Source organism: Opisthorchis viverrini (genome assembly GCF_000715545.1).
Source record: "Opisthorchis viverrini unplaced genomic scaffold opera_v5_152, whole genome shotgun sequence".
In the NCBI taxonomy this organism is placed as follows: domain Eukaryota; kingdom Metazoa; phylum Platyhelminthes; class Trematoda; order Opisthorchiida; family Opisthorchiidae; genus Opisthorchis; species Opisthorchis viverrini.
The window spans coordinates 1,094,228-1,118,781 of record NW_008751808.1 but is presented as its reverse complement, the minus strand read 5'-3'; the positions used below and the strand labels follow the sequence as shown (position 1 = coordinate 1,118,781).

General features: G+C 43.4%; 2 protein-coding genes across 2 annotated transcripts in view; one reads left to right on the top strand and one right to left on the bottom strand.

The window, feature by feature from the left end:
• T265_06950 (hypothetical protein) overlaps positions 1-19,697 on the top strand; it is a gene marked incomplete at both ends in the record, with an annotated part of 51,547 nt that extends 31,850 nt beyond the window's left edge. Inside the window, 6 exons of the mRNA XM_009172353.1 lie at positions 474-556; positions 861-968; positions 4,495-4,600; positions 13,160-13,376; positions 16,354-16,496; positions 19,114-19,697. Of these exons, the coding sequence (XP_009170617.1) occupies positions 474-556; positions 861-968; positions 4,495-4,600; positions 13,160-13,376; positions 16,354-16,496; positions 19,114-19,230 (774 nt within the window). The remainder of the gene's footprint in view (positions 1-473; positions 557-860; positions 969-4,494; positions 4,601-13,159; positions 13,377-16,353; positions 16,497-19,113) is intronic.
• T265_06951 (hypothetical protein) overlaps positions 11,351-24,554 on the bottom strand; it is a gene marked incomplete at both ends in the record, with an annotated part of 19,989 nt that continues 6,785 nt past the window's right edge. The window contains 2 exons of the mRNA XM_009172354.1: positions 11,351-11,767; positions 22,789-22,886. Coding sequence (XP_009170618.1) covers positions 11,351-11,767; positions 22,789-22,886 — 515 coding nt within the window. The remainder of the gene's footprint in view (positions 11,768-22,788; positions 22,887-24,554) is intronic.

Sequence of the window (24,554 nt, the reverse complement as noted above, 5' to 3'; positions counted from 1 at the left end):
GGTAGGTTCCGGGCGTTCTGAGGTTACATTCAGGAATCTGACCTTCGTTGTACGCTTGCATTCTTGAGACACTGTCAGGCCAGTGCTCGCCAAGATCTTCTGTTTCAGTTCCAAACAATAGATGCCCATCCAGAATCTCATATTGGCAGTTCTTTAGAAGATATACTGCCGAAATGCAGTTGATATGAGTAGTGAACTAGGGTTCTACTGGTTGTTGGTTTCTATTTTTGCAGATTTTTATTATTGCGGTTTACTTAACTGCTAAATTATGGGGGACTGAATGGGCTGCTGGAGGGGCCGTTGTGACGCAGATTTTGAATTGTAAACGTACTCCAAACTATGAAACGGCCGGTAAACTTTTCTAACCCTGACAATTCCAGCCTTACACTGAAACTGTGAGCTCTTTTACTTTGGTGTGATAGCTTGAATCTACATCATAACGACAAAATTTATCCATTTGTTTAACCCTACAGTGCATTGGATGGACATGGTACTTGGCTAATGATATGCAATTTAGCCTTGTGTTGGCTCCGATTTTCATCACTTTGACAGCTTGGTAAGTAAAGATCAAGCATCTTTGCATGCATGTCCTAACAAAAGTTTTGTTCGCATTAGTTCAAGACGCTAACTGATATCGTCCGTGCGCATGATGGTTTTTTCCGCATCAATCTTCTGCCTGTCGATCATGGACCAATCAACGATCCTGTCGGGCTACAATCTAAACAGCCAATCAAAATGCATTCTTTACTAAATCTAGACGTTTTAGGAGGAGTGGTATTTTTCCTTAAAGTTCAACAAGTGGTATTAGCATTCAACAAAATTCATCATTGTGGTCACAGATTTTTTTACTTTTTTTATAGGAACCAACTCGCTGGCCTCATTTTCGCAATTTCGCTGATAATATCAGGGACTGCTGCTTACGGGGGGATAAGTTATGCTTACAATTTTGGCATACTTCCATATGACAGGTAAGTTTAACCATATTTTCATGGGATCCGCGTTGTGTTTGTTGTTCTTATTGTGTTTGTTATTCTTACCGCCCAATCCTTGAAATGCGTACCAAATGAATAGGTCTGTTCGAAAATGCAGCCGCTGACCATCTAGGAGTTTTGTTAGGAGAATATCTGATGGTTGAGCACGTGATTCTTGATCTGTCGCCAATCCGGGTGACATCCTTCACTGACTGATGATGTCGCCTTATGGTATATTTCCAAGAGAAATCGTGGTAGAAGGTGCCAAACCACCGAATTAGAGCTTCCATAGGCGATCAGAGACAATCTCTTCTTGGTGAGTTTACTCTCATAAAGAGCACAAACCTATGAGTGAAACTGAGTTAGGTCGGGTGTACATGTGTGCGTAAAATGTCGCGTCATGCAAAACTGAGTTTTTCCTGAACAGAATACGATTTGGAGAAGTGAGTATAAATGCGCTGTCCCAACAGTATCTTTGATATATACCGAGAAGAATGCTTTATAAGGAAATGCTCCATAGGAATGGTTCGCGCAACATTTTGGCTTCAGTCCAGTACGGTTGTAGTGTTTCCCTGAATGCCAGGAGTATATTTAACGTTCAGCTGTGGCACCCTTTTGGTGCCTAGCTGTCATGCCACCCGAAGGTTGCACGAGGGCTGGGATACTGCCGGTTTGCCCAAGCCTAGACAGGGGAAGTCGAGAGTCAGAAAATTCGTGCTCTAACCACTTGGACCATCTCGCTAAATCGCTAAAACCAGCAGCAAACCAGTTTACAACAACGCACAGCTCGTTCAAGATGAGTATCCACCAACAACACAAATTCACGCCTTCAGGAGCCACATACGCACTCACCGCGTTAAATGAGCACTTCAATCATCAATCATCCAGTCTTAAAGCAACGCAATGGAATATACTGGTGCTCTCATTTTTGATTCTGTCCAATGCGTTTAGTTCGAACTCTCAGCACTTCCTTTAGCTTCGCAGCGTCAGGAGGTCTATTTGAAAAAACACTAGGCAACGGATTGTTGATCCGTCTATCGAGTCTGTCGAATGACTTGCTAACGTTTCTTCACATCGACAGTTCGCAAACAGATGATATCCAGTCTGATGGTGACCAGAAGTGGCAGATTCACAGACAGACTCTGAGGACAGAGCAAGCGGTGGTCAACACAGCCCAACTAAGAATATCTCTACTACTACGCATAACAACGTCAAATTAAGGAAGCAAGATGAGCTATACTGCCTTTCTTCGAAGTGAGTGCCGAACATCCTACTGTTCCATTCTAATGAACTATCTGAAATACTATCTTATATGATAAACCCTTCATGTGTAAAACTGTGCGTAAGAGCGTCTCCCTCTTGCCATAATCTGGGTAGACTAACTGAACAAGGAACGTGAGTTTATTGAGCTCCAGTAATTTCCGCCTCAGCGGAGTGGCGAGCTTGTACTTTTTCAGCTTTATCACAAATCTACTTAGATGTGTTACAGTGAGTTACCGTCAAACAACAAAGAGGTCGACCATGACGCATTACGAGTCACAAACGAACCAACCGGAAGTGAGAATAATGGACAAAATTTTCAACAGTAGTGTGCCCGTAGAGATCAAGAAATACAAACCTCAACGCTACACAGATAACGATTGGACCAATAAGAATCTAAGCGCGGTAATTGTCAATGGCCAGTCTGGTTACAGCTCAAAGCAGCTCGTTGTAAACTATATGAGCGTGAGCACGAAGAGAGGGACTACCCACTCAATTGCGCACTGAAAATGTCTCCTCGAATGGTGACGAAACATTTGCAAATCAATTGCATATCTCGGTATGCATACCGACAGCTGCCTGATCAATTACCAATGGGTTAATATTTTTGTACCGGTTTTTGAATAAATTTTGCGTTTTCCATGAAGATTATGACTGTTACTTGGACGCAGTTCCATTGTTTAAAAACTGCAACTTCGGACTGCTTAACTTAGTTTTGTGGAAACACTTTTTACGTCCACACCACTCTCTTCTCGTTCTGGAGTCCACACCGAAGCGGAAAGCAGTTGACTCAAGCATTTCTCTCTTACTAGAGCTTAGCAGCAGCGTATATCCTTGACCGTGCCGGAGTGTCAATTTCAGAAATCTGACATGCGAGGCGAGAGAGTTTCCATTCTTCCACCAGCACATGCTGGACTCATCTGAACAGGTGTTCGAACTTGAGTGATGTGATGAGTTTCCTAGTTGGTTGTGCTGTTTTTGTGTTGCCTAATGTGTAGGTTTTCCGTCTTCGGTTCGATTGCTTTATTCGCGAAAACCCTGTTGATCAGGCTGGACTGACCTCTGTCCTGTTCTGAATAAAATAGTTGAAGTGAAAATTAGTCAAAGAGTGATTACTTGCCGGAAGACGTTTTGTTGCCAGTCGTTTCGGGGTTAGGTGGGTGGATGACTTCTGTGACGAGTGGATAGAAAGACAAACGTGTGATTGGTTAAACCCTCCTGGATCTTGCTATTGGCCGAGTTTCCGTGAAACCTTTTACAATCGGTCAACTAATTCAAGTCTTTTTGACCGCCTTCTCCACTTAAACTAGCCGGACAGAGTTAACTGCGGTTACCATCTGGAAGAATAACGGACGCGTGGTTTCCATAGGGGGTCGAGCCTCAGTACTCTTTCAAGGAGGATTTCAGCAACATAGTTCTTCTACAGAAAAGCAATTTTTATCCCGAACGAGTGTAACGGTGGTACTACTGGTGGGAGGCATGCGAGTAGTATGTTTTATTCTTGGAATTTCGCTTCGCGTCTCTTGAAAAGGGGAGATCTGTTGCGGAATTTGTGGAGACGCTTTGTAACATTTACTTGGATTTGAGCAATGAATGACTTGAGTCAATGAATATCCAGGAACGTTCAAGAAGTCGCGTTCAGGAAAAGATGGATGTCCACTTTTGTAAATAAGATGCAAATGAGAGTTTTCCTTCCTTGTCCAATAGTTTGTAACCGGTCAGTTGGCAATTTCCAATGAATAACTTCGCAGCGAGGGCCTTCTTCCATTCACCGGTAGTGATGCAATCGACCACGTTTCATACGAATTCAGGTCCCAGGATGTTTTATGCATGGAAGATAACTGGGCTCGTCGGCCTAGAGGTAGACTTAAGAACATCGTGGGCTCTCCTATGTTGTTTGAAACTCGGTCTGTATGTATAGAGTGATTGAAACGTCTTTGAGTCCTTCACACTTATTGCATGGGGGTCACAGCCAAACTCGGAACAAGATAACCGGATGATGATTTTCAGCACACATCAGGAAGGAACTACGGTAAATCGATGACAGTGATTTTTTTCAATTTTTAAGACAGTCCGCCTCTAAAAATAGTCACTGCCAGCCTCGGCATACAAATTATGCAGAATCGCAAATGTTGATGCTAAAATGAGTTGTTCAACTTGTTGTAATGCCGTATTTGTTTCAAATTTTATATTTTATGCTATAAAAATTGACCTCTACAGTCGGTTTTCAACCACCTACCACCCATTTTGCGGTTTTTTCCAGTACGGAGTTTTATCGAGTGTATGTCACACCTTACACAAGGTGGGGCACGTATGCCATCGGAATGATTCTAGGATGGATCCTCCTGAAATATCCCACACTTCGCATTGTGAGTACAGTTTAATGGAACTTTATTTTATCACACTTCTTGTCTAAGTGCCTGTTTCTTATTTCTGAGCAACATAAAAGTGCCCATCATGAAGGTAGGGGAGCTTACTTGTCTTGGAGTGAATTTGAATTGCCAACTAATAAGACATTCAGCGCCCCGGACAGATTCTTTATCGGCAAAGGTGATTTTTTTCAAGAGGAGAACAACATTCACACACATACGTCTACCACATTTATTTGCGCACGCAAAACCCAGCGTTCATCTTATGTAAGGGTCTTTAACCTGCGTTTCATAGGTCTTTAGTATCTGGATCACGGCTAATTTACTTCGGACTTAGGGCTTCTTCAGTCTTGTACACAAGACAGTCAAGTTTAACAAATCCCCTCATGGGATTTCAGTTGTTTGCCTTAACACGACAAAAAATAACGTTTTCGTAAAGTTTACCTGACTTTTGGGAATCCTTACATTCGATTGTTTTGTATTTATACTGTGAAAGTAAAATTGAAGTTGGTTCGCTGTATCCTGCATGACTTCGTAGGGTAACGCCTTCAAAAATTGGACAAACTTGCTAGATCAGGTCCACCTAAAACATTTCGTGCGCTGCAATCTGATTTGCAACTAATGGACAAATCCCAAAAGCTTAGTGGAGCAGACGTTTTTACTGCTGTTGGGACTCATCGGATGCCTCACTATGGGAATGCTTGATCCCTATAGCGAAGCCGCACATTCGCTGTCAAGCTAGTGAGCCTGATTAGGATATGGAACAGATCCGAGGAAGTTGCTGAGTTGGGATTTCAGTTGTTTGCCTTAACACGACGAAAAATAACGTTTTCGTAAAGTTTACCTGGCTTTTAGGAATCCTTACATTCGATTGTTCTGTATTTATACTGTAAAAGTATAATTGAAGTTGGTTCGCTGTATCCTGCATGACTTCGTAGGGTAACGCCTTCAAAAACTGGACAAACTTGCTAGATCAGGTCCACCTAAAACATTTCGTGCGCTGCAATCTGATTTGCAACTAATGGACAAATCCCAAAAGCTTAGTGGAGCAGACGTTTTTACTGCTGTTGGGACTCATCGGATGCCTCACTATGGGAATGCTTGATCCCTATAGCGAAGCCGCACATTCGCTGTCAAGCTAGTGAGCCTGATTAGGATATGGAACAGATCCGAGGAAGTTGCTGAGTTCAGCAAAATACACTCATTTGCAAACTAATTTGGTTTTGCGAGGGACTCATTTGGAATCCAACTGAATCTCTCGTTTGTGACTGAGTTATTCACCCATTCTTCCGACACTTTGTCCGAAACTGATTCAAAACGAATTTCATTGGAAGGGAATTTAACAAAAGTTTTCTCGTGGAATAAGTGCAATTTGAAAAAGACTTGCAGCTTGACAGCAGGGGAAGGCAAGGGAAGTCAAGTGAAGTTAGTCTATGCAGAAACACTGCGAATCTCTATTTAGTTATTTCGTCCCTGGTTTGAATCGTCAATGGTTTGCATCTCGTCAAACCCTGGGTCGATTGGAACGCGTTATCTTCCTACTGGACCGCGTTAGTGTACCGTCAGAAACCACTAGGCAATAGCAAAAACTTTTTCAATACCGAATGACTGAAAAAGGCAAACAAAAGTCCAAGTGAACTACCTACAAGATTGCTGAAATCTCATCGACAGCCTACGACCGGTTTCGCTCTTCTTGGAGCTCCTCAGCTGTGTGCATTCCCCGAGATTCCGTCAACCTTATATTCTACTTGAACCCACAAGAGATATCATAAACAAAGGATTCGGCTGAAGGTTGCTGAAAACTCTTCGACAGCCAACGACTGGTTTCGCCATTTTCGTGACTCACCAGGTATGCGCAGGTATCCGCCAACCTTATGTTCTACTTGAATATCGTGCCAACTGAAACATCAGGTGGCCTGTTGCAGCACATTTAGTTATAGAATATCATGAAAATGAGAGGTTCAGTTGAGTCTCTCGTGAAAACCAAATTGATTTGCAAATGTGAGTGTATTTCTCGAAAACAGTCCAAATAGCTCTACAAACGGCCAGAATTTTGCGAATTCTGGTGATGATTTTGTGCATTCTAAGAAACTTACTTGTACCATGTAAGCTTGTCCGTTCTAACTACTCTGTAATCAGCGGGCTTACGTTACTTGCACGCTTGTTTTAGAAAAAAAGGTACACTTGAAGGAACATGGCTCTGTACAATCACGCACGTCGGCGTACCGAGTATAAACTGGCTCCGTTTTGATTCAGGCCCACGTTACTTGGATGATATCATGGCCTGGTGTATGGTCGAAGTTTCTGCGGACTTCCGAACCAGTGGAGAGATTTGCTTGCTGAAATAAACGTCTAAAACTCAGTAGATATACGGTAACAAAGAAGTTCGAATAAGGTATCGCTCGTTCGCCTGTTACCCCGTCACAGGCTACGAGAAATTTGTAAAGCAAATTATCGAACAATTAACCAACTACTTTCAGGTGGTGGCATGCTACTTGACCCATAGGACTTCTGGCATTTATTTCACAGGCTCATTATTCCTAAAGTCCGGCTATATTCCTTAATTTTATCCAACCCTTTCTGGTTCCTTTGACTGCATTTTGATAGCTAACCTTGCAACTTGTCGAATATCTCCATTTAAGACCTGAGAGTTCAGTGAAGATGCATATTTTCGGCAAGTTTCAGCTGGCGATTTTAATGGAGAGCTAAAAATAGTTCACATGTCACGCCCTTTCGGTGCCTAACTGCCATGCCCTTCGAAGGCTGCACGAGGGCTGGGATACTCCCAGATTGTCCAAGCCCAGACAGGGGTAGTCGAGAGGCAGAGGTCGGGTTCGGACCACGGACCTTCCGGTCAATAAATTCGCTCTCTAGCCACATGAACCATCTCGCCAAAACAGAGAGTTAATCCTGTCAGTGGAGTCAATCTGTGTTTAAAAAACAAGAAGTATATTACAGATACTTCATCCCTGTTGGGAATCACCAAAAGTGCACATCTCATGAAACTCCAGTAAGGGGTCTCGAACCCGCGACCAGCGGTTGAATACTTGACTTTTCTATCTCCAGCGAGCAGTGTAATCAATTTTCACTAAGACGGAATACATTACCCATAATATTTTAACCACACCCTTTAATCAGATGGTGTCGTACTGACTGGCACCATGAGTAAGGACTTCTCAGATGGAAATTTCACTTATTGGGTGAATTCTATTCACCCTCTGGGCTACGTATAAATTGTTGGTAGAGTGAGGAGACCTGGAACGTTTGGTGCAGATTTTGCCCCATAAAGTGAAACCAGTCTATGCTAAAAAGCCCAAAGCACTACACAGCTGTTTCATTCTTATGGGGATCATTAGCAGTGCGCATCTCAAGAAATTCTGGGGAGTCTCGAACTTGCGGCCTCCAGACTACAAATCTGAACTCCTGACCATTGTGTCAGGCCGAATCATCAGTCGTCCGCAAGATGTTGACGTATCTTCCCAAGAGTAAAGCTATTTCGTAATTAATGAGGTGCGCAAACTAAACTCACTGGACAACTGTCCACTTCTCTTGCAGTGTGACCACGCTTAGGACTGAGATAGTTGTGATACTGTTTCAGTCTCCAAGAAAAGTTTTTTTTTGCTTTCTAAACAACCAGGTTAAGAGTTAAGCGATTACATCCACCGACACTGTCAATAATATTCAACGCAGTCTGTCTGGCCCCATTGGAAAAAGCTGGCAGTCAGTTTGCTCTCAACTTTGCGGATGTCCATCTTTCTCCCTCCCAGAAACGTTGGTGGTGCAGCGTTGCACTCTGGAGAGGGTAGTCCAAGAAGAGCTCGAACCGACACACTATAGCATATTCTCTGCCACCTCGGTAATCATCCTTCTACTTGTTCTGGGTATTCGTTCCACGCATATTTCATAAACTTTTTAGCTTGCGTGAGCCCTACAACACAGGAACTCCTTAATGATTGTATTGGCGGCATTTTGTGTCTTGGTGCTCGAGGTGAAACCGTGGTTTCAGACATATTTATCTCTTCATTGTCGATGCTTTATTTGCAGCTGTCCTAAACCATGGTCCGCATGCCCACTACTTCCTCTTTTGTGCCACGCTTGCTTCAGTAGTTATTGCTATGTTGTGTGTTCAGGACCCCGGGAAAGCAAAATCCAGATAGCAGTTTGCCTTCTTTAACATCCAGACAGTTTGCGATACATTGAATTGCTATACCAGAACTCAATTTTTGTCTGTATGAGGCAGGCGTCGTGACGTCCTTTAAAAGTTTAGCGCTCCACTCAACACTCATTTAAGGATCTACATAAAAACGTATGGTTGTTAGACCCGATCCCACATTTGAATCAGACGCTAATTTATGGGTGATTCACGACCCATCTGTTCTCTATACGAAGCAAATCTACTATGTCTGTGCCCATCAGCATCTACCGCCCTGCGACGCACCTACATTGTTTGCTCTTCTGGATGGTGTATCCTACATAATTGCTTATGATGTCGGCACGGCGATCAAATGCTCTAGACTGATAAGGCGCTTTCACGGAGTGATAACGTTCATATAAGTCGGCCTATTTGCTTCGTCTCCAGAATCCCTGTCCTTCATCTTCGTAACTTTATGGACTTCATAATTAGTCCTGTCATTTTTTCCATTCTAACGCATGCACCATGGATTTTACAGGCTGTCACGATTCACTTTCTTAGAGGATACTCTTAGCTATCTCCACAGTTCCCGTACAAACTTGTAAGCATATGCGCTGCGTTAGCAGTGGAAAGTGGAGTATTTCATACACGTAAACGTTTTACTGAAAAGACCGTACGCTTTGATGGAAATTCCTGAATTACAAAGCCTTAAGAGTCGGGTCCCGTGGACAGGCAGCCCATTAAATGTGCAATACATCCTCTGGACCTTCTAACGGGTGGAATTTCTGACCAAGGAGGGATTACAATTGAAAGGTTTATCCCAGAGTAAATCCTTTTTTTCTTTGGGTAAGAGTGTGGTCCCATCCCTCTGGAGTACAATTTCAATCGAAAGTGTCATTGGACAGCTCAGAACGTTTGTCTTCAAACTACAATGACTTCTTTGATTCAGAGTTTTGAGTAACATAAGTGTTTTTCATTAGTGAATGCACTTGGTTACTGTGGTCCCTTTTCCTCATAAGACACGGGACCAAGCACTCACAAGAGTCGCGTGTCAGTATGATTTTGTTCCGTCCCATCACACACCACATCTACTGTTCATTGTCCATAAGCAAGACCGTTCGCACTTCCACTTTGTTGTCTCTGCCAGCCTGTTTTCTGAAATTTGACGTACTAATACTTTGGGACCTTCTAGTTCATAGGCCGTAGTCCCGAAACTCGACATCTCCTGAACCGACTTGAGCGAAGGAGGCCACGAGTTTTATTACTTTGGTTTTCTTTAGGGCTGTGTATCAAACTCGGGAGATTTTACTCCCCCAACAGTTAACATCTGTCTTGGTTAACTAAACGTGCCGTCGAGAGGACCTCTAGGCACATATTGTATCCGCTTAAACTATTACGGGTGCATCGGATCTTCGAAATTGGCAGAGCTGGCAAAGTACCATGATGTGGGCCAAAAGCAAACACGAAGAAATTCACACTTTTATGACCTTGGGTTATTTCATTCCAGTCTGTCGCTGATCAGTCCAGCTCAGAATAATGCTTTTTCAGGCTCTGTGTATATCTGGGTAACTCTATTTTGTGTTAACTTGATGTTACTAACTCAGAGGTAGAAATCAAAAATCGTTCCTCGCTTTATAAAATCCAGCAGGTTTTTTCTCATAGATTCTCAGATGGTTTGTTCAAGAGTGTGAATAACTTCTTGCATCAGGCATCATTGACAGACTGAAATTAGTGTTTAGCATTGATGCTTCGCTGCTGTACTACCATGATTTATTTGAAAGTTTTATTGTGAAGACCAGGGTGAAGGTGGATAGGGAATGGACTTAGTGCTAGCTTATTACAGTCATTCCAAGGTGCCTACACCTCCAGACATTCACTCAGGCTATCTGGATAGCAACTGATAACAAGAACGCCAATGACATCGGTCGGCAGCCATATCTAGCAGCGTGTCTAACCAGGCACAGTGAGAGTATCGCAGTCCCCATCTTGGAGGGCATGTAGCACCCAAGCATTCCGTAATCGCCTTCATACTCCTCTGACAAGTCCAGGGTTAGCCACCTCTCTGCTTACGCCACTCTGATTTGAGCATGGAAAACATCACTCTCTTCGGCAAACGATGGTTCGTCGTGCGCAATACAAAAGAAAGACACATTCTTTAATGGAAATCCCCGTTGCACAACCGAAAACTTGATTTCTAACTCGTTGAGAAATTTCCGACACTAACCTACATCAGCTATGGTCCTGAGACAGCAATTGTTGAACACCTGAAGACTTCTCAGTTCCGCTGCTCGAACAGGCCAAGTCTCACCGCATAAAAAGCAGTCCGCACTGTAGCCTGATTCACACGTCCCTCGAGATCCAGGTATACACGCTTCGCCGCCATAGATGTCCAAAATTAGCAAACGTGACCCGAACTTTGCAGATTCATGCAGTGTGCCATCTCTAACACCAGAGGTGGTTTCCTGGGGCCGGTTACGCGGATCAACTGAAGTAATGTTCTGGCGTTCCCTGTTCTTTGGACCTCTTCCGTTTTCCAGGCTTTTTTTCCACCACAATTGGCGGTCGACCCACACGCTCACTTTTACTTGACGTCTGATAATTGGTCGCATCAGGTTATGTCAGGGACCGGCTGGGATATCTCTAGGAGACTTAAGCAGGTTGGGCATGATATTCAGTGCTTGGGTGCGCATGGTGGTGCCATACCATTGGCAACATTCCCAACACTGCACAGAGGTGGTGATCTCGTCCCAGTATGAATTCACATTTGATGGTAGGTTATTTGAAAGTGACTCTGGGAGACGATTCTGGTGGAATCGTCTAACATCAGGATCTGCCACTCTCCCAGTTTCCAGGTTATTTTTTCGCACATTAAGCGGTCCTGAAAACGAAGGGAGAACCAACTCCTGTCGGACTCCACAAATGTGCTTCAAAACGGGCGGCAGTCGATCATTGGTCCCAAACCCAAAGGGATGATTGAACCCAATGTTGAGGACCAACGTCGTGTACAAGATCCAGTGCGGAGATTGTGACAAACACTACGTGGGACAAACAGAAAGAAAGCTTTCTACCAAGATACATGAACACAAACTTGCAACCAAAAGGCACGACCAATTTTCACTCGTCTCCGTACACGAAGATCAAGATGGACACAAGTTCAACTGGAGCACCGTTCACATATTGGCTCAAGCGAGAACAAAGAAGGAACGTGAATTCATAGAAGCATGGCACTCCACTGAAAAAGCTCTCAACAAACACATCGAAATTGATCCAGTCTATGGGCCACTGCAAACAAAAGAACGCAGAGGCGGACAAAGAGAAAAGGAGCAAACAATCAGGCTGAAGCAAGGAAACTAACAAAAATAGAAGACACCTTCACAACTAAGCAGAATCAAGGGAGGAAGACCACAACGAAACACAAGCCGGGAATGGACCAATTGCAAACAGACCCNATCAAGGAAGGAAGACCACAACGAAACAGAAACCGGGACCGGACCAATTGCAAACAGACCCGGAACACCCCTAAACAGCCATCCAACAAACCAATGTAATAAGAGACACATTGACCACAACGCAAAACAAAATCACGATCGATCCTACCATGATACAACAGAAGGCATATATCGACTAGCCAATCACATGACAGGATATTGAATACTCTACAAAAAACTACATAAACGCAGCTAGGCACGGAGGAAGCACCGATTCAACTGCGCACTGACGATGTCTCCTCGACTGGGGACGAAACGCTTGCAAGCCAATCGCCAAGCTCGGCGAACAGATCAAACGGCCATCCGATCAGCCACCAGAAGTTAGTGCTGCATAAAAACAGCCTGCGGTCTGCACACAGCTGAGGCAGTCGTTCACCATTATCTGTACGTACTGGGTCCACCCCCTAATTGAGTCCCAGATATGCTTAGACTGCCTACTTGTGCACTCAGCTCTCCGGTGACAATAACGGTATCTGAGCCTTTAGCTTACCGCAACATGGCATTTAGGACGTCGTTAAACCTGTTTTTTACAGCGCCAATTGAGGCTAAAGCAGACACGATTAACAGATATCGGTCGATTTCCTCACTTGTGATACTCCTTCACAGACGTTGCCAGACAAACCGTGCAGAGACGACAATCAACGAATATCCAGTTAAGCAAGGATCCTTTCACCCGATGACTTGGAACGGGTGGATACCAACCCCTGCATATTTGTTTGAAGCAGCATCTAACAGATCTTTGTGAGCTGGAAAATTACCAGCGCTAAACACTAGTCACTTGACAGCTATGTGCGAAACCTTAAAGAGACATTTGGCTGCTTACCACCTTATCCTTACTGTCATTGTCAATATTCTGTTCTTTGAATCCGTCTGAGTCCTCCAAGTTGCTCCATACATACTTCCCGAATATATCTTTCTTTCTACCTCTTCCTTGTACAGCGTCGCACTGTCCGGAATATATTTTTGGTCCCGATTGTCGGACTGTCGATTGCCGCTCTGCTTATTCTGCCGATCATGTATGGACCACACGAAATGACCAAGCATATGGTGCCAATATGGGACCTGGGAACAGAAATCGCCTATGTTTCTTTGTCCAGACCGGTTTTCATTCTCGGTGTGGCTATCGTGGTCTACCTTTGTGCTACCGACTGGGCTGGTAAGCTGTTCTTTTCGTGGTGACCAAAGAAAAAAAACAAGGAGGCCTTTCCACTAAAGACATCCCTTGCTATTTTCGTTCGTTAAACCTGTATTAGGGCTTGTGTCTTTCAGGTGGAAATTTCCGATCTTGTTTCGGTTCGTTAAGGAAGCCACCGGAGGTAGTCACTTGGCCGGCAAAGATTCACCATAAAAATATGCCTCAATGAAGGCATCTTCCATGGGAAACGGTCTTTTTGCGGAGATTGTTTTTCCGACGGTGACAACCGTAATATATTCCTTCTGACTTAGGCTGGAATACGATGTCAAAAATAAATCTTTCCTAAGGATGGAGAACAACGTATTATAACTGCCACACATTAGTCAGGTGCGTTGATAGAACTCGACCAATAGATGATATATTTTCTGGAGGAGAAAAACCAATTGGATCAGAGTATGCATAGGCGAATCATCGTCAAGGACTGACGTCAGGATAGCCAACCACAAATCACATAAAATGGGTGGTATGGAGTCTAAGGCGAAGTGTTATACTACTTAAAATTCGTGTTACTTAGTCCAGTCCATGCATCTTCAGGACGGACAAGAACACAATATATTTCAATGGCAGAGTGAGCTAGAACAGCACTTATCAGGAACTTTGTACATACGAACAGTCCCCACTAGTCACGAGTAGTGGAGATTTAAGGTGTTCACCAGAAACCCAGAGAATGTGTTGCATTCACGTACACACTGTCCTTAAAAATACACATTTAGTCACTGGTGGGATTGTCTTATACATCTTATTTCAAAATTTAAGCCTAAGCAGGTCAACCACAGTTTGCGTTAAACTTGGCTGGTCAGCCGAGATTTTTCAGACTAAAGATTGACTAACTGAGTAGCAAAATTTTGGTATTCTCTGAAAAGAACTGTGTTTGTATATTCTAAAGAAAATGCCTGTTTTAAAGTCACAAGGGACATAAGAGCCATATTATGTTGGAAGGAGGAACCTCCGAAGAATTCGCAGGAGTGGATCCAGGTTGGGTTGATTTCAAAGGGGTATTGATCCAACAAGGATATCTTGCTGCCGAGACAACATTATTCATACGTACTCCGTTTCTTTTTGCTGACAAGTTCAGCGAGGCTATCCATCCTTCCTTCACTGAAACCGATCTTCCGATTTGCGATGCCCTACCCAGTTGACCTAAGATTGATCATCAGTCATCCTCTAAAAGTGAGCGATTTCAGCCTAATAGTTAGACTTCTCTGCGAAACTGCTCTCCCGGAAAATGTCAACATTTATCTTGTTAAGTTATGTCTTCATACAAATCAGGCTGCCATACGGCAGTAATTAACGAATTGAGTGCCTGAAGTAGCGGTGCGAAAATCTATCGTCCCATGGTTCGAACCAACAAAGAATGCTGCCAAGGTGTCTACTACTCTGCTGAGTGAAGGTTTGTCAAGGGCGTTCTATTTTGTGTCAGTTTACCCGCGAAAACGGCAAGATGAGCTGTTCGAACTGTTGACCAGCTCGATTATGACTCCCGCGTCCTCCAACTAAGTTGTAGCGGAAACTCAGTCCTGGTAAACGGTATCGAATATTTTCGCATGCTTCATTATAATGCCTAAAGGGGAATCGACATTCAAGTGGATGCATGACGGTCTAGTCAAATGTGAGACTTCACTTTCGGATTTCATGTCTCAATTAAGCAAAGGTTACAGTAGTGCCATATTCCCCAACGCTGAGCGTGGCAGATTTGAGTAGATTTAGCAGTGAGAGGTGAAATCGGTTGATGAAGGTGAACTAAAAGGCCCTTTATTATTACTTGAATACCAGTCAACGTACACGAAAAGACAGAGTTCTTGGACGGAACTCTAACCCGAAACCTTCCGCTCGCAAGACGAATACTGTACCAAACTGGCTACAGCGGATACGTGCCACGTCCCTAGTTTATCATATCTCAATTCAAGACCGAGTTACTTTGGAAATACTGGTGCTGTAAGCGCCTGGTCCATCATAAAATGTAAACGGGGGCTCCCTTTGGTACTGATAGACATCGGCTGTTAATTTGCCAAGAAGGGATTTGGTAAATCACTCTGGACTTTAGTGCACACGTGCGACGATGGACAGCGCCAGTGTTGGTTCAGTTGATGGAGCACTTGACAGTTAGGCGAGAGCTTGTGGGTTCAAATCCTGTTTAACGATCCTACCTTTCCGTTTGCAGTGTGCACTTTGGCTTGTATTCAAGATTTCCGAAATCCCTGCCTCTCATATATCAACTGATGTCCATCCCTGAACTTTCTGTGTTATCCCCATTGACTCGAATAAAAACCAACTATCAAAAGACAGTGGGGTTAGATTGAGTGCTGTCTGTTATTCTCGCTTAGGATTAGAGCAGGCCAACGGTGGCTCTATGGAATCAAAATAAAAAACAAAGCTATCCTTGACACGATCACTTCTTATTCCTAGTCTGCTTATCAGAAAGCCTTCACTTCTTTCGTGGTATCTTTCCTCCCCGGTTGCGTTTGTAGTGGATAACGCTAGCAAATACCAGTTCAAAGTAGTTAAATCAAGTGAGTAAAATTAGACGAGGTGATACAACTCACAGTTCGTCGGTACAGTTAGTTATTACCACCACAATAAATCCAAATCGATCTTCTTCCTGGAATCTTCCTTAATATATTCCTAGATACTTTCTATTCCGTCGTAGTCTGAAAGGTAGATCAATGCTCGTTAAGTCACTGACAGCGTAACTCGACACAGCAAGAAGGGAACACGCCTTTCACGAAGTACGGAATTTGTATTGTGTGTATGCATCCATATTTCTTTGCGTTCATTTAAACAAAAGTTATTCGGTATGAAGAGAAGGGGAATAAGCTGAGATTTAGTGAGGGCAATTTGAGTAATGATAAGTCACAAAGAAAGTACTAATGTACAATGGTCAGAAGAATCACCATAATTTTATACTGCATTCTTTCTGTTGCTTTCCCCATACACGCAGAACCGGTACGCCTGTTTTTCTCTTGGTCCGCCTTCCGCCTACCCGCAAGACTCACCTATGGTGCTTACTTGTTTCATCTCATTGTCCTCAGCTACAAGTACGGTGGAGCAAAGCTACCTATGATGATTGATACACAAACCTGGGTAAGTTTTAATGCGTCTGCCAATTTCGGTGGCTATGAGTCAAGGTTGGCCGGAGTGGATTTCGACCGCAGTGGATGGGGGCATTTATTATTTCAGACATATTGGGAACATATGCAGTCATTATTCCAGAAACAGCGCTCATTGCCTAAGACCAACTTAGCAGTGAGCGCTTAATGACATAATTCGTTCAAGTCAAAACTCGACTAAATATACGTGATACCCCTTTGCTGAAACACTTGCGGACCAAGAAATCCTTAGCCGAAATATCTTGAGCCAGTGCAGTGGGGTCCAAAACCTGGTTGATCATAAATCAAACTTTGTCACCTACAAACCAACAGCGCTTCTAAAAGAAATCTAGCATTGATCTAGTATGCTTTTGAAAAGGCGCTTGTTGATTGGCTCTTTGTGTGAATTAAGATTTGGCCAACCCGACTGTCTACTCATTTGGCATGACGATGATTTTGTACCAACAGCTAAATATTGGCCGGAAACATCCACTAACCTTTTACTAGATGTTTTTCCTTCAAACCAAAGCCGGCTCACCAACTAGGAGCACTTTATGGCTTGAGCCATTCCACAATTTCGGTTCAGAACGAGTAAAACTTCACTGTTGCCGAAAGCCGTATAAAAAACAGCAATTAGGCGGGCCAGTTAGCTGTATTCTAGCTTGTGTTCTTGGCGGAAAACACTACTTGCGAAGTTGTTGAAAATCCTCCGGCAATTCACTACCATTTCCACTCTTCTTCGAGCTTATCAGGTAGGTGCAAACCCCGAGTTTTTTTTCAACTTTATGCTCTACTTAAATGCAACATCGTGCTCAGTTGGAAAACTATGAGACGGCTTTTGTTAAGCTTGTTCTTTTGAAGAGCACCTTAAAAAGCATACAAATGAGGCTCGGTTTCAATCTCTTGTCAACAAGAATTTAACTTACAAATACATATATTCCAGCAAAGGCTAGTCTGATTGAAAAGCTGAACCTTTAAAGTCAGGCTACACTAACTTGTTTCAGACAACTGAAGTTGCTGCAAAACGCTTCAACGCAAGCCATGATTCCTGCTTAATGAGACTTCTGAAACAGAATCATGAGACGATGTTGGATGCGATGATGAAGTAGTTTGTAGACATTATTTGGTGGAATATATCACCACTTGCAATTGGAAAAGAGCAGCGGAGAGAAGCCCGAGTGTGTTTTATTACTGTTGTGTTTGTAAGTACAATCTTGACGTTAATCGTAATGTCCGCACTGGGTACTGATTGGATGACAGCAGACCCCAGATGACATGTCTTCCGGCGCTTTGTCAATGGTAAATGACTGGAATAATTGCAAAAAAATCTAAGACAGGCTGCAAAAAAGGTGGAACTTTCGCTTACTTGATGCGTATTACTACACCGTTTCTATCACAAAGAGTTAACACCCCTGGAAATATCTGGTTCGTTCTTGTAAGAGATCCTTGATAGAAGGTTGGGTCTCTTTTGTTGAAAAACAAACTTTTGCCGCAAATTCCTGTAAAATACTTATCGCAGATTTAGTTTAAGCTTGGTATGTCACTAAGTCACTGCCGCTTTCGGTTGACTAAAAGCTGTTTAGCTTTTGAGCCTGGCTGTTAGAGGGCGCGGCGGAGTGACTAGGATTTAGTCATAAGGACCGGGCCTCAGCAGACACCATGCGTCGAGTCCCCGGGTTTTTGCGATTCTTGTCCTTGTGGTCATTGTCATCAGTGAGTCCCTTGAAAGGGAGGGATTTCGACTTTGAATCGCACCAAGCACTGCAAACCGGCGACTTTCTTCTGGCTGTCAACGACGACTTATCCGATACTGCAGCAGTCGAACCGGAGCGATTCAAAGTAGAACTTATATTTGATCTAAACCAGACACCATAGTGAAAGAAGCCTGAAATCAGCAAGTTCTCCCGCGATCCGTTGATGGGACCGACCTCTATACACTGCAACTTTTGGCACTGTGAGTTACTGGTGGATATTTCGTCCTGTGCTGGAAAGCCGAGAAGCATTATACAGCTGTTCAATCCTTATGGGGAATCATCGGCAGTGCGCATCCTAAAAAAGTAGAGAGTTATTCGGACCCGCGAACCCCGTGTGAGGAGTCGCTACTCAAGCAAGAAGTAAGCACTTTTGTCCACGTGTGTGGATCCCGTGATTGAGGGCTTAGCGGCGCTATATCCCATCTCTATGTACGAGTTTATCACGCTGATTATCAACCACTTGTGGCTGAGCGGTTAAGAATTCACACTTGTAGTCGGGATGTTGCGAGCTTGAGTCTCGCTGGATTTTCGTGAAATGCGCACTGCTGTTGATCTGCAATAAGGATGAAATAGTTTGATGGTGCTTTCTGGCTTTTCAAAATATATTGGCTTAGTCTCTTTTGGATGATCAAAAAACATATCTAGCATTTTCTGTTTAACTTCTCTCCCTAGTATCCCACTTATCTGACCGAGCATACCAACCTCTCTTCTGAAACGCCTAAAGTTTGTAGAAAACTCTCTTGTGGTTTGCCTGACAAGGCTAGAAACGTGTTCCGTCTTTTTTTCAACATTTGCACAATCAATGTCACTGTTTTTTTCCAGCTTTGCACAAGTCTTTTTGTCCTTCCCTCTATCCAGGTCTTCACCTTCTTCTCAGTTATTTGTCCCAGTTATTTGGGAAGCTTCATTTTGACGATGGCCACAGACTCACCGGTTCTTGCACTGGAACGTTACTTGAGGTCAGACCGCTCCTGATACCCAGGGACTTGACCCTACGATAACGATTTGAGTTTCGCTCACAAGTCATTATATTTTGCTACATGGTTGGGTTTATTTTTGATTCAGCAACAGCTGTTTTACCCCCTTCAAAGATCAATAAACCCAGATATTTTCAACCAGTGAGAGTTTGCTCAAATGACCGTGTTGATTGTTTTAATTTAGATTTTTAATTTTTAACTGTATTCCCCTATCAACAAGTTTTAGTCCAACTTCTCACCGGTAACACTGACTTGTGTTATGTGGAAAATTGAATCAGAGTTTGGGTGCAAAGAAGCCTATGTCTGTATCTGTGAAACTGCAAATCAAGCATAATTACTATCAGAGTTTGAATAAATGACTTCTGATAGACTTCTTGTGTTTTGTCTCAAGTGATTCGTAATCCTTCTTTTAAAACCTTGTTTTTAATATGAGCTGTTGGTCTTTAATTTTTACATGCTTCGGAATATACACACAACCACCATACGGCATTTCTGCTTGTATACTGAATATAAACGCAACGCATTGAGGTGAGAAGCTCCAGCTGTTTGTGCTCTACCCGCACTAAACGAGGTTGCCGCACGCATGCGAAGATTTGGTCAGCTCGCGTATAGACATTCGCCAATTCCATCATACCTACTGTTCTTCAAGGCACCATAGTGCTTTAATAATAACTTCAATGATGCACTGAACGGACCAGTGTAAGCTAATCTAGCCGAATGTTACAAAAAATACCACTGAAAAGCCAGCGAAAGAAATTACTCTCTGACATTTTATTTGGATTGTATGCCGGCCATGCTTGACTGAAACCAAATGCTATTGATAGCAAACATGGTAAGAAAGGTCCTCACAGTTCTCACAAATCTGAGTGTGTTAATTAGCTAGGAACAATTTCCACAGAATCGGTACTAACCTTTGTGTGCACAGAGCACCCAAACTATTCGAGATTGACAAATAGCCCAAAAAATCCTGCTTTCTTAGACTTAACTCACAAATGCTCTTAACACAGTTCCGGAGACAGTAAAAATAGAACACAACACACACCGTCTTCATAACGGTGTGACCAGAAACAACGAAATTTCGAATGAAAAGTGTACGTTGTTTTGATGCCAACGAGCATGAGCCTGAAGAACAGCCCACAAACACTGGGACCCCAAAAATCACGCAATATGAATGCCACTTGAGTTTCCGCAGATAGTGATGAGTCACTTCGCTTTTAGTTGACCTTAGCGGTTGTGGCGTGGGACGTCAGGAAGTCAGCGGTATTTGACGTTCGAGAGGATATATTGACGGCACATGTCGGCTCTGAAATGTGGAGATATACAGATTGATATCAATGAATCCACATGGCACACATTCGCGCAGGTTGGGTGACACAGGAAAAAATACCGGAGCATGGCGACAACACATGTCTATTCAACCGAAACCGGACGTGTCGGGGGTACAAAAGCTGGGTTGAGGTCAATCAGGGGGGATGTACAAGCGGGATATTTCCTGTCGGGGGCTCGTGGTGGCTCCGCCGTGGTACCCGCAATAGGGAGACAGAGGGAGAGGCACACGTCAGGTCATATGATAAACGTGCAAGCAGATACAGTCGAGTTTCAACTGCGTCACACGGTTCTCAAAGAAATTGCGCGCCATGGCGGCCATTGGCCACACAATGCCCTTAGCTGCAAAACATTAGCTAGTGGAATAAAACTTTTTTGCACCAAAACGTTGCACATTGCTGCGTACGTACTCAAACCAACAACCGTCCTATTCTAGGTTCAATTTTTTGCTCACCATTGTCCAGTGAAGCAGTCATACCTCTGGCGGCAAAGAAATCTCGTAGAATAAATTCCTAGCGTCGCTGGAACACCGGGATTCTTAGATGGGGCTCAAATGTTTGGACTCGCACCCTGAGCTCAACTGCTTTTCTGTTTTAGTCCATCAAGGACACCCCGTAAATTTCAAAAATTCACTTCCATTTTGCGAATACTGATCGCCCGCACAATGTAAAGCGCATCATATAAACATCTGATGTGTTCCTGGGAACCGCAGACACCGTGTTGAGTAATGCTGTGGATGGTGAATTCTAGTTGATTTTTGCTTGCTTCGTGTTGATTGAATGATCAAGTTTTTGCAGTACCTGTGTCAATGGACAGACGCTTTAAGCTGAATTACCACGCCCATGCAGTGCACAACGCCATCATCAACGAAGTACCGATACGAACAACGGACACATTCTCACAAGTCCAGCTGATCAGAATGATATCTGTTGTCATGTTTTTTAGGCTGTCCACGTGGTTGTCTTGTCCAAAGAAACTTCCATGCCCAGCTTGCCAGTATAGGACAATGCTTCCCACTGCTTTGAGTGGATTAAGTTGCTGAGTGGCTGACAATGCTGTTAACCCACCCAAGTTGCTGCTTCGAAATTGAAACCTGAGTGGCTGACAATGCTGTTAACCCACCGCTCGACCAGACAGTCTAACCGGTTCACCTCAAGTAAGCCTCGTTGCAACATGGGTGAACAGCAAAGGCTGCAAAAGCTTAGTGGCCTGAGAACTACAAAAATGGTTGAACATACTCACAGGTGTATAAGATTCAGCACAGCCAGGTAACTTTTGTTATACAGAATCAGGACTGTGCGGAATCCGGTGTTTATCATATACTTACAACATGCTGCTTCAAAAATATGTTGATCAATGCAATCAATACCGGTGTAAACGTGTTGAAAAGTCAGTATAGTAATAGAGTATCTACCAGTTTTCCTCCTTTTAACTCTTCAAGTATGTTTCCCTTCAAACGCAACTACTTTGTTGAAAGAGACAAACAATTTGTACTAGCTAAGGATATGGCCGTCAGACCCTAATTCGACCAGATCGGACGCACAGCTGAAACTCAATTCTTGGGCAGACGATCGTAAGCCACCATTTAGTTGATGCGTAAATTGTTTTGTTACATGCAGATGACACTAACAAGGACGGTCGGCGTGCTTGGTCATCCGTTTACGGAAGCACTGCAGCTATGACAGTTAGGTATTGTTTCAGGTTGGTGGCTGTTTTTCGGTACCCTCTGAATGCGGACTGACCATGTGGTTTAAACGGCCTGTTTGGATAAAGATTAAATCTTGCATTGTACTCAGAAACGGGAATCTGAACGCTTCGGTTGTCCTCTGGTTTTTAGACTTGTTTATTCTCATTCCTACTGCTTTGATCGCCAAATAGGTCCAGCAATGTTTTATCTCACCACCACTGCATCCGTTTAACTAAACCGCCCTGTTTAATTTTCGAACAAATGTAGTCTACTCTTTCTAAGTGGAGTGAGATTTTCTACTCCCTTGGTAATTCGTTTAAAAATGATGAGCCCGGACTGCGCGAACTTTGTTGTCTCCTCCACTGTGAAGATCGGGATACTGGTTCAAAGCAGGATAGATTGGGTGTCGTTTTACGTTAATTTTAACCCAGGTTGTTTATCGATATGTTGAAAAAACCAAATAAGTCAAAGGTCTTCGCAAGCGAGAGGGCTCGCGAGTATAGATAACCAAGCAACGCTAACAAACTGTGAAGCCTGACTTACTTTACCTTGATAGGTTATCTGGCCGCTGAAGTCTGTTCTGTGCAACAGACTCACGCAACTGGCCTTTCGGTCAGCACCCTTCGAGCATAATCTGATGTCTGAGGAACTTGAAAAGTCGAATGAAATGTCACCGTACAACGCAATTCAAGCGCTTTAAACGTGCTCAGGGAACAGGTTTGAAAAGTATTAAAACTCCGTGGGTGGTTTGGTCTTGCGTAGGCGCATTCCACCTGGTTAGTGGGGAGGGGGCTTTATGTAAAAAACTGTCCAGACTATGTATCGTTGGTGGCCCACTACCTATTAAATGCTGATGTCTGAAAAACCTGCAATCCGAGGGTGATATGCTCACACACTGGCTCACACCAGATTTCGCCATCCCTGCATGGCAGACTCAGCTCACGCAAGTAAGCGATGGGGGTGTTTATACATTTTCCAACATAAAATGTTCAGAACACTAAAATCACGATATATACCATCTTTGATGAAGGATAAACTGGACTATGGATATTACGGAGTTGATTCTTATAAGAAGGCAAAATGTCGGCCAAAACTTGAAGAACATAACACTGCACTCATGACAATTGGTAACTTTTATTGTGGGTAAATTGTGACCTAGGATAAAAGCAATGAAAGCCGCTTTCAAAGGCCACTCGAGTACATTCAGTTTGTGAAAGCTATACTGTGGAAATGCAACTGCGTTAGCCATGAGTTATTCCATCGCATTGCACCCGGTGAAACCGAATCAGAGTGAAGCTGTTCTACATTATTTAAACTCGCTTTGCACAGATATGAGTAAGCCAGATGAGACGATAAAATATTCATTTGCTGATTACAGTTCAATGACCGGCTCGTTCATTTCTCAAATACGCTTATTACTTAGAAATTGGTTGAAGAGACCGGTTGATTTTAGACATTCAAAGAAGTTGTGTAGCATGCACAGCTTTTTATACAACGCTTGTCAATATGCTTTGTTTGTGGTTCTGGCAGGCGAAAGGCAACTGGGTGCGAGCATGTGTAGAAGCGGGTCTTCATCAGCTGTTCACGAATGCCCGCACAAAAATCTTCCTACCTCTCGGCTTTTGGTCCTCTTAGCTAAATGTTAGATCCCATCTGCGGACCCACGGTATGTTCATCACGCAACTTGACGGCCCGTTATGGTTGACGACCCAGAAATTCACTACTCGCTTTTGCAGACTGCAGCCTGCCAATGCAACGTGTACACGTCAGAGTGGTCAGCATGCGTCTATTTATTTTCGTTGCTTTGTGGAAAAACGTTGAATTTTGTTTTCAGCAAATTGTTGGTTAAATATTTTAGAGAGGTTTTCTGTCGCAACGCTCAACTCTAAATGCACCACGCAGCTTTACATTGAAGCAATTTCAGACCAGGTTACCCCTTTAAAAATTGGGATTAGTGATCTCACTAGTTTTAGATACGCCACAAACACTGCATGCTATTGTGCCGGGTTTTCAAAAGAGTTTCTGTGATTGCAGGCTCACTGACTACTCCTACACACTAATGGCAACCCTTATGAAAAAATAATGCAAAATTTTTTTGTAGTAAACGTTTGATAGCTAGCACTTTAGCCAACGCACTGTGATAGCAACTAAAAAGCCATCTCCGTCGTCTCCCTACGTTCGGTGTAACCATGTGTCCACTGCATTCTGCGGAAGCGAGTAAATCTATTTCAATATACAGTCCAGATTAGCATTGACTTTGCGGTTTTCTCGGGCAATCAGTTAAACAAAAGGTTATGCGGGCTATTTGG